General features: G+C 48.4%; 1 protein-coding gene across 2 annotated transcripts in view; it reads left to right on the top strand.

The window, feature by feature from the left end:
* Positions 1–15,666, top strand: part of herc2 (HECT and RLD domain containing E3 ubiquitin protein ligase 2) — a 48,586-nt gene extending 32,920 nt beyond the window's left edge. The window contains exons 58-91 of one of the 2 annotated variants that reach the window (XM_030083839.1): positions 940–1,021; positions 1,099–1,333; positions 1,947–2,124; positions 2,310–2,391; positions 2,515–2,686; positions 2,767–2,911; positions 3,261–3,486; positions 3,609–3,780; positions 4,053–4,239; positions 4,376–4,519; positions 4,612–4,803; positions 5,149–5,302; positions 5,390–5,497; positions 5,582–5,713; positions 5,833–5,991; positions 6,135–6,253; positions 6,551–6,676; positions 6,778–6,933; positions 7,027–7,341; positions 7,487–7,701; positions 7,844–8,021; positions 8,124–8,285; positions 8,737–8,828; positions 8,932–9,071; positions 9,212–9,396; positions 9,547–9,744; positions 9,860–9,943; positions 11,426–11,567; positions 11,643–11,837; positions 12,092–12,204; positions 13,058–13,248; positions 13,341–13,446; positions 13,545–13,757; positions 14,201–15,666. In XM_030083839.1, the coding sequence (XP_029939699.1) occupies positions 940–1,021; positions 1,099–1,333; positions 1,947–2,124; positions 2,310–2,391; positions 2,515–2,686; positions 2,767–2,911; positions 3,261–3,486; positions 3,609–3,780; positions 4,053–4,239; positions 4,376–4,519; positions 4,612–4,803; positions 5,149–5,302; positions 5,390–5,497; positions 5,582–5,713; positions 5,833–5,991; positions 6,135–6,253; positions 6,551–6,676; positions 6,778–6,933; positions 7,027–7,341; positions 7,487–7,701; positions 7,844–8,021; positions 8,124–8,285; positions 8,737–8,828; positions 8,932–9,071; positions 9,212–9,396; positions 9,547–9,744; positions 9,860–9,943; positions 11,426–11,567; positions 11,643–11,837; positions 12,092–12,204; positions 13,058–13,248; positions 13,341–13,446; positions 13,545–13,757; positions 14,201–14,494 (5,592 nt within the window). In that variant the 3' untranslated portion in view covers positions 14,495–15,666. Of the gene's footprint in view, positions 1–939; positions 1,022–1,098; positions 1,334–1,946; positions 2,125–2,309; positions 2,392–2,514; positions 2,687–2,766; positions 2,912–3,260; positions 3,487–3,608; positions 3,781–4,052; positions 4,240–4,375; positions 4,520–4,611; positions 4,804–5,148; positions 5,303–5,389; positions 5,498–5,581; positions 5,714–5,832; positions 5,992–6,134; positions 6,254–6,550; positions 6,677–6,777; positions 6,934–7,026; positions 7,342–7,486; positions 7,702–7,843; positions 8,022–8,123; positions 8,286–8,736; positions 8,829–8,931; positions 9,072–9,208; positions 9,397–9,546; positions 9,745–9,859; positions 9,944–11,425; positions 11,568–11,642; positions 11,838–12,091; positions 12,205–13,057; positions 13,249–13,340; positions 13,447–13,544; positions 13,758–14,200 lie in introns of both variants that reach the window. The other variant, XM_030083838.1, reaches the window with a different exon arrangement.

The raw sequence follows: 15,666 nt of genomic DNA, 5'->3' as shown, positions 1-15,666 counted from the left end.
GAGCAACCAAGCCACGCCCCTTTAATTGTGCACGCGCTGACGCGCATTATCTGTCGGGTGAAAATGAGAGCCTCCGAGTCCTACAGCGTTCTACATGTTGAGCTGTTTACGGTGGATGTTCAGCAGACAGTGGATATATCCGAGGTAAGCGGGCGGCTGCTGCAGAGCTAACTCTCCTCTGCTGGGCGAGTGCGCGTGCTCTCTGGCTGCGTGCACATATTGATTGACAGCACGACAAGACGGAAGCTCGAAATCTATTGGCTGACGCTGACCGGCGCTTTTTCGGATAACATGGGGGTCTATGAGACGAAGGCGGGGCTCATAAATACATTTTTATATTGCTTTATGCTAATGTTATATTGTAGTATCGAACCAGACTGACACATTTAAGCTCTGTTGAAAAATGATACATACGCTGGAAACGAACAGAAACTCAGGACATGAGCTTTACTACAAACCTAATTATGTGATTAATTATAATTTAAAAAAAGTTAATCTTTAGTCATTCCTACATTAATTAATCACGATTAATGTGATTAACTCTGACAGCCCTAAAAAAACCAAAACAAATATTTAGTAAAAAACTTGAGTATCAAGGCGCTGAATTGGAATATTTGTTTTGTAACAGACTTCAGAATGCCACTGTGTATTATGATGAATTACTGTACTTTCGGAGGCTTTTGATGCTGTTCTGAGTGAAGGCCGTACTTCGATGGAGAAAGATGACTTGTGGATAGTGGAGGTGCTCACGTTGTTCTGCTGTTATATATTGTGTCTTGTTTTGTCAACGCTGTGTCTCCAATGCCCTCACCAGGCAGTGAGGGCATTGGAGGATGTTGCGTAACCGTTGGTGTGTGGACTCTGCGACCCTCAGGACGAGACGCTCCCTCAGAGTGACTGTTTTCACTCTCTAATCACATTTGTTTTTACTCTTCACAGATCAAGGTGCCCTCCTTCTCCGAAACACTTTCTGCACTCAACGTTGTGCAAGTAGCCGGTGGCTCCAAAAGTCTGTTTGCAGGTGAGTCAGATGATCATTTCGGTGAATTTACTTGTATCTCTGGAGTGTCAGCTTTTAATTGATGCCATTGTTTGTAGTGACCGTGGAGGGGAAAATATATGCATGTGGAGAGGCGACGAACGGCAGGTTAGGCCTGGGACTCTCCAGCGGGACCATCCCAATCCCCCGTCAGATCACAGCACTCAGTAACTACGTGGTGAAGAAAGTGGCTGTGCATTCCGGGGGACGCCACGCCATGGCCCTGACTGTGGACGGGAAGGTGTTCTCCTGGGGTGAAGGCGACGATGGCAAACTGGGACACTTCAGTAGAATGTATGTTATGGCACAAAGATGTCGACCTTGCCTTTGAAATTGTACGGAGGTTTTAAAATTTCGCTCAAAATCCTGGTTAATGGAGAATAAACAAACGAACTGCAGACAACTTCTCTCCCAAATTTACACTTGCTAACAGTATGATCTGAATTACTGCATGTCTTCTCATGGGTAAAGATGTATATGGAACCCATGGAGCGAAGTTGTAGCCGTTTTATATTAGCGATTTATTAATTAAAGAAAAGTTAAAAAAAAAAGAGTCATGCCAGCTCAAAATCTAAAGATGAAAATTGGCAGTGCAGCTTCATTGTTTGATACATGAGGTCAATCTCCAGCTTTTTAGGTAACCAACAGCCTTTAGAATGTGTGGACACTCCAGGATGTATTTGCTATATTTGAAGAGGCTAAAACACAAATCATGTCTGTTATTGCGTGATAATCAGCTGTTTGCTCATGATTGTAAAGCTGAGAAAAAAAATAACCCGTTTTCTTGCTGTCTGTGCACCATTCTAACAGTTATGTAGATTATTCCTAATTCAGTTGGTTCTCTATGAAACTGCTTCACATGCTCGCTGTTATTTAAAAATTAAGAAACCAGTGCTCTCTGCTTTAGGAACTGCGACAAGCCTCGGTTAATCGAGGCCCTGAAGACCAAGCGTATCCGTGACATTGCCTGTGGGAGCTCCCACAGCGCGGCGATCACCTCCAGCGGGGAGCTGTACAGCTGGGGCCTGGGTGAATACGGCCGACTTGGACACGGCGACAACACAACTCAGCTGAGGCCAAAACTGGTATGTCTGCGCCTTCCACGTCCTTAACCTGTGTGTCAGTGTGATCACCATTTAGTCTGCAGCCCTATGAGCTGATTGGAATAAAGAAAACATACCTTTCGAGACACATCTCTGTTTCCTGGTTTATTTGTATTTTTTTCTTTGTGCACAATTTGTGATTTGATGTTGTCTGTTCTTTTCCGAAGGTGAAAGTACTTTTGGGGCATCGTGTTATCCAGGTGGCCTGTGGGAGCAGAGACGCTCAAACCCTTGCACTCACTGATGAAGGTTTGTACAAGTGCTTCACTGTGTCCTATGAGAGCTCCGGCAATGGAGGTGCTAATAGAAGTTTATATTTCCTCGTCACTGGTATGTTCCCGTTTAGTAATATTTTTTTTAAATCTTTGCCAGGGTTGGTGTTCTCGTGGGGCGATGGTGATTTTGGAAAGCTTGGTCGTGGCGGCAGCGAGGGCTGCAACATCCCCCAGAACATTGAGAGACTGAATGGGCAGGGCGTGTGCCAGATTGAGTGTGGCGCACAATTTTCCCTGGCTCTGACAAAATCTGGAGTGGTGTGGACCTGGTAAGATGAATGAACCGGTGTGATCGCTCAGCTCTCCACAGACTGTCCCATGACCATCAGCTGTTTGTCTTTTCGAACAGGGGCAAAGGAGACTACTTCAGACTGGGCCATGGCACTGACGTACATGTGCGTAAACCCCAAATGGTGGAGGGGCTGAGAGGCAAGAAGATTGTCCATGTTGCTGTTGGCGCACTGCACTGTCTGGCCGTCACAGACACGGGACAGGTTCGTACTCACCCGCTCCAGTGATGCCTTCAGACGATGCACTCCGATGTGCAGCCGTGGCACCGTTCCAGATATCGGTCTCTCTTCTTGTAGTCAGAGCTGGTTTATCGACTTTCACTCAACTTCCCCGGCACCTCTGACCTTTCCTGTTATGTACTTCATTTCACCTTGTATGATACTTTTACTCAGAGGAAATTCAATAATCTGAGCTCTTTGTGTCATGAGAGGCTGTAAGTCAATATTGTAGGAGATTGAGAGCTTGAAATGTCTTCAAACAATGTCTCAAAATGTGGAAAAAATCCATCAAAGCTAGCATGTAACGTTTCGGTCACTTGTGCTTCCCTCTCAGGTGTATGCGTGGGGTGACAATGACCACGGGCAGCAGGGAAACGGCACCACCACAGTGAACAGGAAGCCCACTTTGGTTCAAGGTCTGGAGGGACAAAAGATCACCAGAGTGGCGTGTGGCTCCTCCCACAGCGTGGCCTGGACCACTGTGGATGTGACCACTCCGTCAGTTCATGAGCCAGTCCTTTTCCAGACCGCCAGGGACTCCCTTGGGGCGTCCTATTTGGGTAACTTCTCTTTTTATTGTAACCTCGGATGAGGTGCGACTGACATAACGGGTGACTTGTGCCGACTTGTGGCGTCACGGCGCCGACGGTGTGTCTCATTGTTTTGGTGTTGTGTTTCGCAGGTGTCCAGTCAGACAGTGACTCATCAGCAGCAAGCAACAAGATGAGTGGGCAGAGCAGCGCAAAGCCTAATCGGCCCTCGTTGGCCAAAATTCTCCTCAGTCTGGACGGCAACCTGGCCAAACAGCAGGCTCTCTCTCATGTGCTGTCAGCCCTCCAAATTATGTATGCAAGGTATGCCGCCTTCAGGCCTGGAAATATTTCTCCTCATTCCCTCATTTGAAAGACTTGCTTAGAAAAAGTGTACAGGGAAAGCTTGGCTAGTGAAACGTATTATATTACTAGATCAAACTGCATGAAATACATCCTGCTCAAACTGGAGTTTTGTTAACGATTCGGTAATATTTTGGGGTGTGTATGACCTCTGGAAGACTTATTGTGCTGACTTGCTTGTTCAGTGTAATTAGCTGAAATCGCTGTTGACAGGATGATATGTTTCCCTCCAGGGATGCAGTGGTCGGCGCGCTGATGCCAGCCAGCATGATTCTGCCAGCCGAGTGTCCTTCCAGCTCACCTGTCCCGCCGTCGGACTCCTCATCTTCATCAACTGTGAGCGATGAAGAAAGTCCTCCTGTCCCCCCTGAAGCTGAGGAACGGGTCAGCCCCAGCCCATGGCAGGACAAGAAGGGGGAGGTGAGGAGAACTGCGGACAGACGGCCGTCCACCTGTTCAGACTGACTAAACTCACAGCATCGTTCCAAATGTCTGGGCAGAACTATCGATTTGATCAGTGGCATACACGTGATCCATTTATCTGCTGTTTTAATAGGTTCCCTCATCAGAAGACGCCATCACCCCGTCGTCGGCTGTGACTCCCTCCGCATGTGGAGCCTCCTCTCGTCCGTTCATCCCCGTCACCGACGACCCTGGAGCGGCCAGCATCATCGCCGAGACCATGACAAAGACTAAAGAGGTTAGTTCGGCTTCGACGGCGCAGGACATATGTGTGGGTACATGTGACTTATCAGAGTCCTCCTCTGTACTGCTTTGTGTGTTGATCCGCAGGACTCTGAGAACCAGAGTAAAGTAGTCGGTCCAGAGCCTCAGTACCTGGACGAGTTCACCAGCCTGCTTGTGCCCGACGACACGCGAGTGATGGTGGACCTGCTCAAGCTGGCAGTGTCCTGTCGCTCAGGGGAGAAAGGCAAAGAGGTGCTGTCGGCTGTGCTGTCTGGCATGGGCACAGCCTATCCACAGGTAATGTGCCATTCGCTGTTACAGATGGGTTTGAGTCGATGCTTTGATCATCGTTTTGTTAGCAAATTTAGGACCCAAGTTGAGTCACACCAGGAGAATTGTTGAACTTTTAAATTAGCTGTACAGGGTTTGTTCAGCACCAGAGCAGCAGCCTCAAAGCACTTTTCAAACCATATAACACACCTTTTAGTATTGCTGTTTATTTTTTCCCTATTAGGTTGTGGTTTTAGTACTCAGGTTGAACTTAGGGTGGTGTGCTGGGGATTGAATTTTTTTTACAAGTGATGCAGCTTGGGGTTTGGTGACACTTTGCATACTGAGCTTCCTTGTTTCCACGATGTGCAGGTGGCCGACATGCTGCTGGAGCTGTGTGTCACTGAGTTGGAGGACGTAGCCACAGACTCTCAGAGCGGCCGCCTGTCTTCCCAGCCTGTCGTTGTGGAGAGCAGCCATCCGTACACAGACGACACGTCAACCAGTGGCACCGTGAAGATCCCAGGTAAAGAGAGGGATCCATTGCTGTTTGCTTACAGGACCTCATTTGAACAAATCTCCTTGATTGAGAAACTCCTGTTCCTCTCTGAAGGTGCCGAGGGCCTCAGGATCGAGTTTGACAGGCAGTGTTCCACTGAGAGACGCCACGACCCGCTAACCATCATGGACGGAGCCAACAGGATTGTTTCTGTCAGATCAGGTAAGCCAAAGATGGCTGATACTGTGAAATGGACACCATGCTGGAGTAGGGAGGAATTGCTGCTGGAGGCTCTGTGCATTTCAGGCCGGGAGTGGTCCGACTGGTCGAGTGAATTGCGGATCCCCGGAGATGAACTAAAGTGGAAGTTCACCAGTGATGGCTCGGTCAATGGCTGGGGCTGGCGCTTCACTGTCTACCCCATCATGCCTGCAGCAGGTCAGTCACAGAAGAACGCCAACAATTATGATTCGGCTCACTGACCACATGACTTGATCATGCCACAGCAGAACCACTCATTTTATTGGTTCCACTGAGCCTTTTCTGTCTTTCTTCAGGTCCCAAAGACTTGCTGTCTGATCGCTGCATTTTGTCCTGCCCCTCAATGGACTTAGTCACATGTCTCTTGGACTTCCGGCTTAATTTTGCCTCCAACAGGAGCATCGTGCCTCGTCTAGCTGCATCTCTGGCTGCTTGCGCTCAGCTCAGCGCACTAGGTACTGTAACGACGGCCCCGATTCAGTGAATCAGCAACATAGTTCAAGTAACAGAAGAGTTTACTGCTCATCTGATAGAAATGACCTTGGTATGACATTCAGTCCCCAACCCCCAAATAAATATTGCTGTTGTATTTTTGTAGCTGCTGGACACAGGATGTGGGCACTGCAGAGGCTACGGAAGCTTCTGACCACAGAATACGGTCAGTCCATCAACATAAACAGACTTCTGGGAGACACCGAGGGCGAGGCTCGCTCTATGGTGAGTACAGTGAGTGAAACGCGTGCATACAACTGGAGGGTTTATATAATTCCTACTTCTGTTAAAGCAGATGTTTCTGATGGATTATAACTCAGATAACAGCGTGGAAATCACTTTCACTGCTGCTTTGTTATTATTGGGTGAAGGGATTGTAATATTTTAAAGAAACAATCTTGGGAATAGAATCCTGTGGGTCTGTAGGAAGACTCCAGTGTCAACACTCCCGTTTGGGAAAGCTCAGTATCAAAGCACATTGAAGTCAACAAAGCCGTAACTGGGCAGTCTGTTTGCTTTCAGAGTTTCACAGGCAGCGCCCTTGCAGCTCTGGTGAAGGGGCTTCCCGAGGCTTTGCAGAGGCAGTATGAGTACGAAGACCCTATTGTCAGGGGAGGAAAGCAGCTGCTTCATAGTCCATTCTTCAAGGTACTGTGTCTGTTGCCAACTTTGTGACTCTGTAGCTTCGATCCAGTTTTTGTTTGTACTTAATGTTTTTCCCTAGAGGCTAAATTAAGCATTTTGTCCAGGTCCTGGTTGCTCTGGCTTGTGACCTGGAGCTTGATACCTTGCCTTGCTGCGCTGAAACCCATAAGTGGGCCTGGTTCCGACGCTACTGCACCGCCTCCAGGGTGGCTGTTGCCCTCGATAAGCGGACCTCTCTGCCAAAACCGTTCCTGGACGAGGTATGCAGAACTGTCTCAACCAGCACTTTTTCACCGGAAAAATATTCTTTATCCATTTCTTTTGTAATTTTTTTCAAACTTTTTTTTTTCCAGGTTACAAAGAAAATTCGAGAGCTCATGGCCGATCACGAGAGCATGAACGGACTTCACGAAAGCCACGACTTATTCAAACGGGAGCACGACGAGCAGCTCGTGCAGTGGATGAACCGGCGCCCGGACGACTGGACCCTCTCCGCCGGGGGCAGCGGCACCATTTACGGCTGGGGCCACAACCACAGAGGGCAACTCGGGGGCATCGAAGGGGCAAAGGTCAAAGTTCCGACACCCACTGAGGCTCTGGCCACGCTGCGGCCGGTGCAGCTTATCGGAGGGGAGCAGACTCTGTTTGCCGTCACTGCCGATGGAAAGGTCTCCGCTCTGTTTGTTTTCGTCACACGTTATCTCGTGCTTAGTCGGCACACAATGTGTCATGTGAACTGATCAACTGTGTGAATCTGGTGACCCCAGAAGGGTTTAAACACATGTAACAAAATTGTGTTTACTCGCTCCTCAGCTGTACGCCACAGGATATGGAGCAGGAGGCAGGCTGGGCATCGGAGGCACGGAGTCTGTTTCCACCCCGACATTGCTGGAGTCCATCCAGCATGTCTTCATCAGGAAGGTGGCCGTGAACTCTGGAGGAAAACACTGCTTGGCACTGTCCTCAGAGGGAGAAGTATACTCATGGGGTGAGGCGGAGGATGGAAAACTTGGCCACGGGAACAGAAGGTTAATACAACATCGACAAAAAGTCACTTTCACCTCCAAATTAAAGTTCATAGAGCACCTCATAACAGCCAGAGAAAGAAATCAAGATTAAGACCGTATGAAGTGTGAATTTCTCAGTAATTGAGTCTCTTCTTGGCTTCAGCCCCTGTGACCGTCCCCGAGTGATCGAGTCCCTGAGGGGGGTGGAGGTGGTGGATATCGCAGCCGGAGGAGCGCACAGCGCCTGCATCACTGCCAGTGGAGAGCTCTTCACCTGGGGCAAGGGTCGCTATGGCAGACTGGGCCACGGCGACAGCGAGGACCAGCTTAAACCAAAGCTGGTGCGTGATCGCTCCGCTCAGATTTCTCACAGGACTCAAGAGCTCGTGCGCCTAAAATGAAACGAGCATAAAAACAAGCATCTGTCTCTGTGTTTCATCCAGGTGGACGCACTGCAGGGTCACAGGGTCATCGACGTGGCCTGCGGCAGCGGCGATGCCCAGACGCTGTGTCTGACAGACGACGACATGGTCTGGTCCTGGGGGGACGGCGACTACGGCAAATTGGGCCGAGGAGGCAGTGACGGCTGCAAAATCCCCATGAAGGTAAGGGAGGTTACCCAGCGCAGACATTACCTGATACTGTTGATTTTTTTCCCCCTTTCAGCCAAGATTGTTCAAAATGCTTCACAGGGGAAGTTGTGCTGTCCACTCTCTGTTGTTTTTGGGGGTTGGACTATGATTCAAGCACAGTTTATAGATGCAAAAGACTGGTGCGAACACTAGGCTTTCATTGGAGAGATCTCCCAACATTTGGCACATTTCAGCATGAGAGACGTTGAAAGAGATTAAAAATGTAAATGGTAATGAGGACCACTCGATAGCGTTCTGTGATTTTCTGTTTCTTAGGAAAAGGTTTTGAACACATTCAAATGTGTAACAAGACAATGTTCTTGATTCTTATTTAGCAACTTCATGAAATGAATGATGTCAATATGATCTCCCATTTCTGTGTTGAGTGATTGTCTGATTTTAAAAAACAATGTTTTGTTTTCAGATTGACTCTCTCACCGGCCTCGGAGTGGTTAAAGTTGAGTGTGGCTCTCAGTTTTCTGTGGCTCTTACCAAGTCTGGAGCCGTATACACATGGTATGTATGCACTGATTTTATATTGGTTTGAGAATGTTTTTTTTTTTTTTTTTTTTTTTAATAATTATAAATGGTCTAATCTGTATTGACGCTCTTGTTAAAGGGGTAAAGGAGACTACCACCGCCTGGGCCACGGCTCTGATGACCATGTCAGGCGACCCAGACAAGTACAGGGGCTGCAGGGGAAGAAAGTCATTGCCATTGCCACGGGGTCACTGCACTGTGTGTGCTGCACGGAGGACGGTAAGGCGAACCTCCACATGCACGGCACTGCTGTCTGTTTGCCTCACACGGATTTATTTGAGTTTGGAGAGCCAGCCGTTGAGCTCAGTCAGGTTGAATTGCAGCTTCACTGATGGCTTTGCTGTTGTTTGGCTCAGGAGAAGTGTACACGTGGGGCGACAACGACGAAGGCCAGCTTGGAGACGGGACCACCAACGCCATCCAGAGGCCGCGGCTGGTGGCGGCACTGCAGGGCAAGAAAATCAACAGGGTGGCCTGCGGTTCGGCTCACACTCTTGCCTGGTCCACCAGCAAGCCCACCAACGCTGGGAAGCTGCCAGCTCAGGTAGTGTTCGCCAGAGAAGCAATTCCATTCATTGACAAGTGGGAAATGAATCCTATGTCCACAGCCACCAGTAGATGGTAGTCAAGTCTTTCAGACGCCAGCATCATGCACTGAAGGCCACCCTCGTGTGTGTGTGTGGTGTGTTTGAAGGTTCCCATGGAGTACAACCATCTGCAGGAAATCCCCATCATGGCTCTGAGGAACAGGCTGCTTCTGCTGCATCACATCTCAGAGCTGTTTTGTCCCTGCATACCGATGTTTGATCTGGAGGGTCGACTGGGACAGACTGGCCACGGCCCGTCGGTGGGCTTCGACACGCTGAGAGGCATCCTCATCTCCCAGGGCAAGGTGAGACTGAGGGTGAAACACAACGTGGCTGGAGCACCGCTTCAGACGCTTACTTTGATATTTGATTGTGATGAAAACACTTTTCTTTTTTTTCTTTTTTTCTTACTGTAAACAGGAAGCAGCTTTCCGGAAGGTGGTTCAAGCCACGATGGTGAGGGACAGACAGCACGGACCTGTGGTGGAGCTGAACAGGATACAGGTACAGACACCAGTTTGATCACCGTTTCCATTCCCATCTTGTTTTTTTTCTGCTCCTTTCAATGAAATGGTATTAACTGAGTAATATAGATTTTATGCTGATAATTTCAACAGTTTGTAGCTGTCTGAAGGATCACACTGCACTTCATTTTAAGAATAAAAGTGTTTTGAGGGAATCTGATTGGACCTTACGTGAATCCACTGCAGTCGTCTTAAGGCTGGTTTCTCTCCCTTTGCTGTGCACTGAGCTCATCTCTGCACAGTGACCTCTGCCCTGCAGTGCAACACGTCGGTAAAATTTTTAAATTTAGCACACACACCCTTCAGATACTCATGTTTAAATTATGCTAGCCACTTGAAAAGCCAAGAAGCAGTCATTTTTTTATGATGGCTTCAAAAAAATTAGTCAAGCCTGACTTCATTTTTCCTTATCTTGGCTTTCCTCTGGACAGGTCATTTAATCCATCACATTGTGAATCTTTCTTTGTATCAACAGTATCGCCGTCTCTCACACCGATATGTACACATTACCATTTGACTTAATGCTCAGCTCTTTTGAGTTGTTGCAGTAAAAAGCCCATTAAAACATCTGCAAGGATAGGAGAACATGCAAACTTAATAAACATGTCAAAGAGGAATGCTTTTGCAGTAACTGTACCTTGACTCTCCACAGACTTGTTCCGTCATTGGATTTGACACCATTAAAATACTTATAAAAATCAAAACAGGTCAGTCAGGAAAATGGTGCAAAATTCGCTGGAGAGTTGCAAAAATGTGTTTATTTTCAGGTGGTCAACGTGGTTTTTGTATCCTGGATGAGTTTTTGTGTTTGTCAAAGACTTTTTCCGCTTGTCGACTGAACTCTTGCCTTTCTGCTCCAGCTACAGTCTGAGGTTTTGATTTTACAAATGCGTCTTTGAGGAATGCTGAACGTGACTCTGGTTGATCATCACAATCAACACCTTGTTTTTATGGCACTAGAAGCTCTCTCTGGAAAACCTAATGAGGCATCTTGACTTTTGTGGAAATTATGAGGTTTGGAGCTCATCCCTGTCACTCCTGATTATTCTCTCCATTACATTCCTTTCTCTCGCTCTCCTCCTTCCTGGAGTTCCCTCCCTCCGCTCGGACTGAGAGTCTGTTCCAGACTGACTTCTGAGCTTCACATGTGATGTCTTTCATAAGGGGATTTTATCACGGTGTGCGATCTCCTGTGGAGTGTTCCGGTCTGGGTTTTAGACTTTACTCCACAGAAAGTTTCAGTTTGGGCCACTGCCTCTGCACCACCGCGGCATTGTCCTTCGTGTCGGGGGTGTTGTATCTCTGGAGGGGAACATGACCACATCTAGCTTTTCATGCGCACCAGTACTTCCTCTCTATCTCTACAGGAAGCACAGACCATATTCAAGTCAATCTGTAATCTCTTCACTCTCTCTCTCTGTTTTTTTTTTTTTTTTTTTCCACCCTGAAACTCGCCCTGCAGGTGAAGCGTTCCCGTAGCAAAGGGGGCTTGGCAGGTCCCGATGGAACCAAGTCTGTGTTTGGACAGATGTGTGCCAAAATGAGTTCATTCAGTCCAGACAGCCTGCTGCTCCCCCATCGTGTGTGGAAGGTTAAATTTGTGGGTAGGTGTTTGTGAAGATCAGACTTTGTGGAGGTCATCTTGAGCCGTGGGTGAAATTCCACTTTGGTTTCTTCAGGGGAGTCGGTGGACGACTGCGGCGGCGGCTACAGCGAGTCCATCGCCGAGATGTGCGAGGAGCTGCAGAACGCCCTGACTCCTCTGCTCATCGTCACCCCAAACGGCCGCGATGAATCGGGCGCCAACAGGGACTGTTTCCTGCTCAACCCCGCGGCCAAGTCCGCTCTCCACATGAGCATGTTCCGCTTCCTAGGTATAATCCCGTTAATCTCCCGGTCGGGTCTGCCCAGTTAACCTGAGATAAACAAAGACTAGATTTAGGCTTTTTATTTCAAAAAATGCAAATGACTCATGTGGATTTTTAGTGATAAAACAAATGGCTTGAGCTGTTCAACATTTGTTTTTGTTGTTTTCAGTGTTTCATTTTTTTTTATAACAAAGCTGTGACAGAGGATTGTGTTTGTAAGGTATGTGAGCGATTCTCTCTCCGCCTTGCTGCGTCCGCAGGAGTGCTCCTAGGAATTGCAATCAGGACTGGAAGCCCCCTCAGCCTGAATCTGGCGGAGCCCGTATGGAAACAGCTGGCCGGCATGAACCTGACCATTGCTGACCTCAGTGAGGTTTGTACACAGCCGACTCCTCCTCGGCTCGCCGGGAGGATTTCAGCCCACATAGGTACAGAATGTGTTGATCAGAGTGAGAGAAGCTTACATTGAAGAGGAAGTGCAAACTATCAGTGGTTTAAATTCTGCTGAAATTAAATGGTTTAATTTAATGGGTTCACGTTGATTTTTCCTCATATTCCAAACATGTCAGTTGTTTGCACTGTGGAGGAACTCTTTCATAGTACGAGGATCTGTTTACATGAGGAGTACAGTTTGGACAGATCGGTTTGAAACAGAAATGTGTCTCCTTTATGCGAGATTATTATGCAACGCTTTCCAGCCCTCATGATCTGCCTCCAGACCTGCGGTCCTGTCCTATACATTCCTGTTCAGATTAAAGCTTAAGCCCATCAGCTCACAGCTCCCTAATGATACAGAGGTTGCCAGATATTAAGGAAAACGCCGCCGTTTTCCAGAATGATTGAAATCTTCATGTGTGTCAGCGATGGAAACAGGCACGACCTGAGAAGAAGAGTCGACTGCGACCCTCACGCTGTGATCATGAGCTCCTGAACAGTCGTTGGGAGAATAGTAGAGTGGAAATGAAAGGCCCTTTTCAATCACAAAGCTTCTCTTGTTTTGTGTTTTTGCCCCTGAGATATTAGAAAGGTTAGATGTGAAATTAATTTAGCACAAGACTCTTAAAAGGCAGGGTCATGGCGGAGCTCACGGGAACCGAGTGCCGTGCATGACTGCGCTCACGCACACAACCATACGCACACAGATGGATGAAGTGTCGACTCCAGACGAGTGGAAGTTCAGTGGGAGACTTTTAATATGTGCTGCGGTTCTGCTCCGCTCCTCCCAGGTTGATAAGGATTTCATTCCTGGCTTGATGTACATCCGAGACAACGAGGCCACGGCGGAGGAGTTCGAGGCCATGACTCTGCCCTTCACCGTGCCCAACGCCAGCGGCCAGGACATCCAGCTCAGCTCCAAGCACTCGCACATCACCCTGGAGAACCGCGCCGAGTACGTCCGCCTGGCCATCAACTACAGGTGGGAAACGCTCCCCGAGTTCACAGGAGCGTCTGCAGCCGCGTCGGAGCCGAGGCGTTTGTTTCATGTCGGGGCTCGTCCTCCTTCCACAGGCTTCACGAATTTGACGAGCAGGTGTCCGCAGTGCGAGAGGGGATGGCCCGGGTGGTGCCCGTCCCCCTGCTCTCACTCTTCACTGGATTCGAGCTTGAAACCATGGTGAGGTTTCAGTCAGGACCCCCCCCCCCCCCCCCCCCCCCCCCCCATTCCTCTGATTCTGTAAGGACGTTGTTTACAGATGACTCTTTCTCGTTCAGGTGTGTGGAAGCCCAGACATCCCTCTGCACCTGCTGAAGTCAGTGGCCACCTACAAAGGAGTGGAGCCCACTGCGCCGCTCATCCAGTGGTTCTGGGAGGTGATGGAGTCTTTCTCCAACACCGAGAGGTCCCTCTTCCTGAGGTTCGTCTGGGGCCGGACCCGCCTGCCCCGAACCATCGCAGACTTCAGGGGGCGGGACTTTGTTGTGCAGGTGAGAAACATAAAGCCCACGTCTTCCAGCAGTTTTTAGAACGGCGTTATTTCAGGAAGCTACGTCTGTATGAGTAGATTACAGTTTGAATGTGAGGTCCAGCTAATATTGGACCAAAAGATACAAATAATATGAATGCAAACTTAAAGACATTATGAATACAAGTGATAAGTCACGATAAGGTGGTTTTTAGCTTTTCTAATGGCTTACACTTATCTATAGGAAGAGTTTGACCTTGTAATTTCTTTATTCTTAGCATCACAAACAGTCTTTCTTCGTAACCCCAGCCAAAGACTCTCTGGGACTCCTCCAATGTCGCAGCAATATCGAGTCTTTACATGTTGCTGCCGTGTCCTTTCAGCACAGCCCTCACTCGTCTCACTTACACTGTAGGAGAACGGCCTCGCTCCAACAACGCTCTGACCTTTATCATTTGTCTCCAGGTGCTGGATAAATACAACCCCCCTGACCACTTCCTGCCAGAGTCGTACACCTGCTTCTTCCTGCTCAAGCTGCCCCGGTACTCCTGTAAACAAGTGCTGGAGGAGAAGCTGAAATACGCCATTCACTTCTGCAAGTCCATCGACACCGACGACTACGCCCGCATCGCGCTGTCCGGGGAGCCCGCCGCAGACGACAGCAGCGAGGACTCGGACAACGAGGACGCCGACTCCTTCGCCTCAGACTCCACGCAGGACTACATGACGGGAAACCTTGCCTTTGTTACGGGACAGTGAATGAAACGACGAGCCGCCACTTAAAGGACTGTGCTACTCTCACCTGTTAATGCACACATTCATCGTGGAAGACGGACGCATCTGTGACGGGGTGGGGGATGTGCAATGAGCTTTAAAAGCATTATAAGCTAAAGAGAGGAGCAAACACAGGTTTGTTCTGATTTTATAAATAAATGTTGGGTGATTGACTGCACATGTGATTGTTACAAAAATAAATTTGTATATTAATGTTACAGTTAAAATAAAGGCCTCAGGCTTGCACTGTGGTAGATTCCTCCCTCGGTTTGTGTGAATTACCTGTCCCTAGATTGTACATACGAATTAATGTTCGACAAAACAGTAGTGTTACTTTTTTGTTTTTCTTGGTAATAACCATGTTTCTCAAGAACAGTTTGACATTAATCAGTGTTTCTCACCGGACTCACTTCAGAGCCCCGAAAGAATCAAGAAGAATCACGAAAACTTTATTTATCCCCAAGGGGGAACTTTATTCTAGAGCTGCTCTGCCAACACAGCTCACGGCCGCGCGGCAAGAAGCCGTACTTGAAGGAAAGAAAAACTGGAGTGGGGGTCAGGTGGGGTGAATCAAAAAAAAAAAAAAAGACATTTCCAATCATAACTACAAGTACGAACCAAAAAAACAAAGCCTGCAACGAACAAAGCGCGGCCTGACAGGGTTAGAGGGGAAAGGTCAGACTTGTCACTGCTATCGGTGATCGAGGCCGCCAGCTGTTGGACGACATCGGCTTCGGTCTTCAGCTCCCTCAAGCACAGGCCGGTGCTCAGTCCGATCAGTCCCATCGTCGCATATCCCAATAGGTAGACGTCTTCCACATCTTGAGTGGACCGGGGCATCAAACTCCCCCCCCCCCCCCCCCCCCCCCCCCCCCCCCCCCGACACACACACTCGCACCTCTACTGCTCTTTGAGATAATCATGTCGACTGAATTGAGAGATTGAAGATCAGGCCGAGCGGAGCTCCGGGGCAGACTGGGGACGAGGGTAAGGAGGGTCATTTTAAAAATCATGTATTTACTCTGCCCTCCCGTATGTTTGTGCACTGTCTCCTTAAAGAATGTATATATTATAATTGTGCCATGTATTCACAGAAGGTCTCATTCCTGCATTAAATGTTAATAAATTTTCTGCTAATAAATACAACTGAAAAAGCA

This window comes from Salarias fasciatus, chromosome 23 (genome assembly GCF_902148845.1).
Source record: "Salarias fasciatus chromosome 23, fSalaFa1.1, whole genome shotgun sequence".
NCBI lineage: Eukaryota > Metazoa > Chordata > Actinopteri > Blenniiformes > Blenniidae > Salarias > Salarias fasciatus.
The sequence above is the reverse complement of the archived record's forward strand: the minus strand, read 5'-3'. Positions and strand labels throughout refer to the sequence as shown.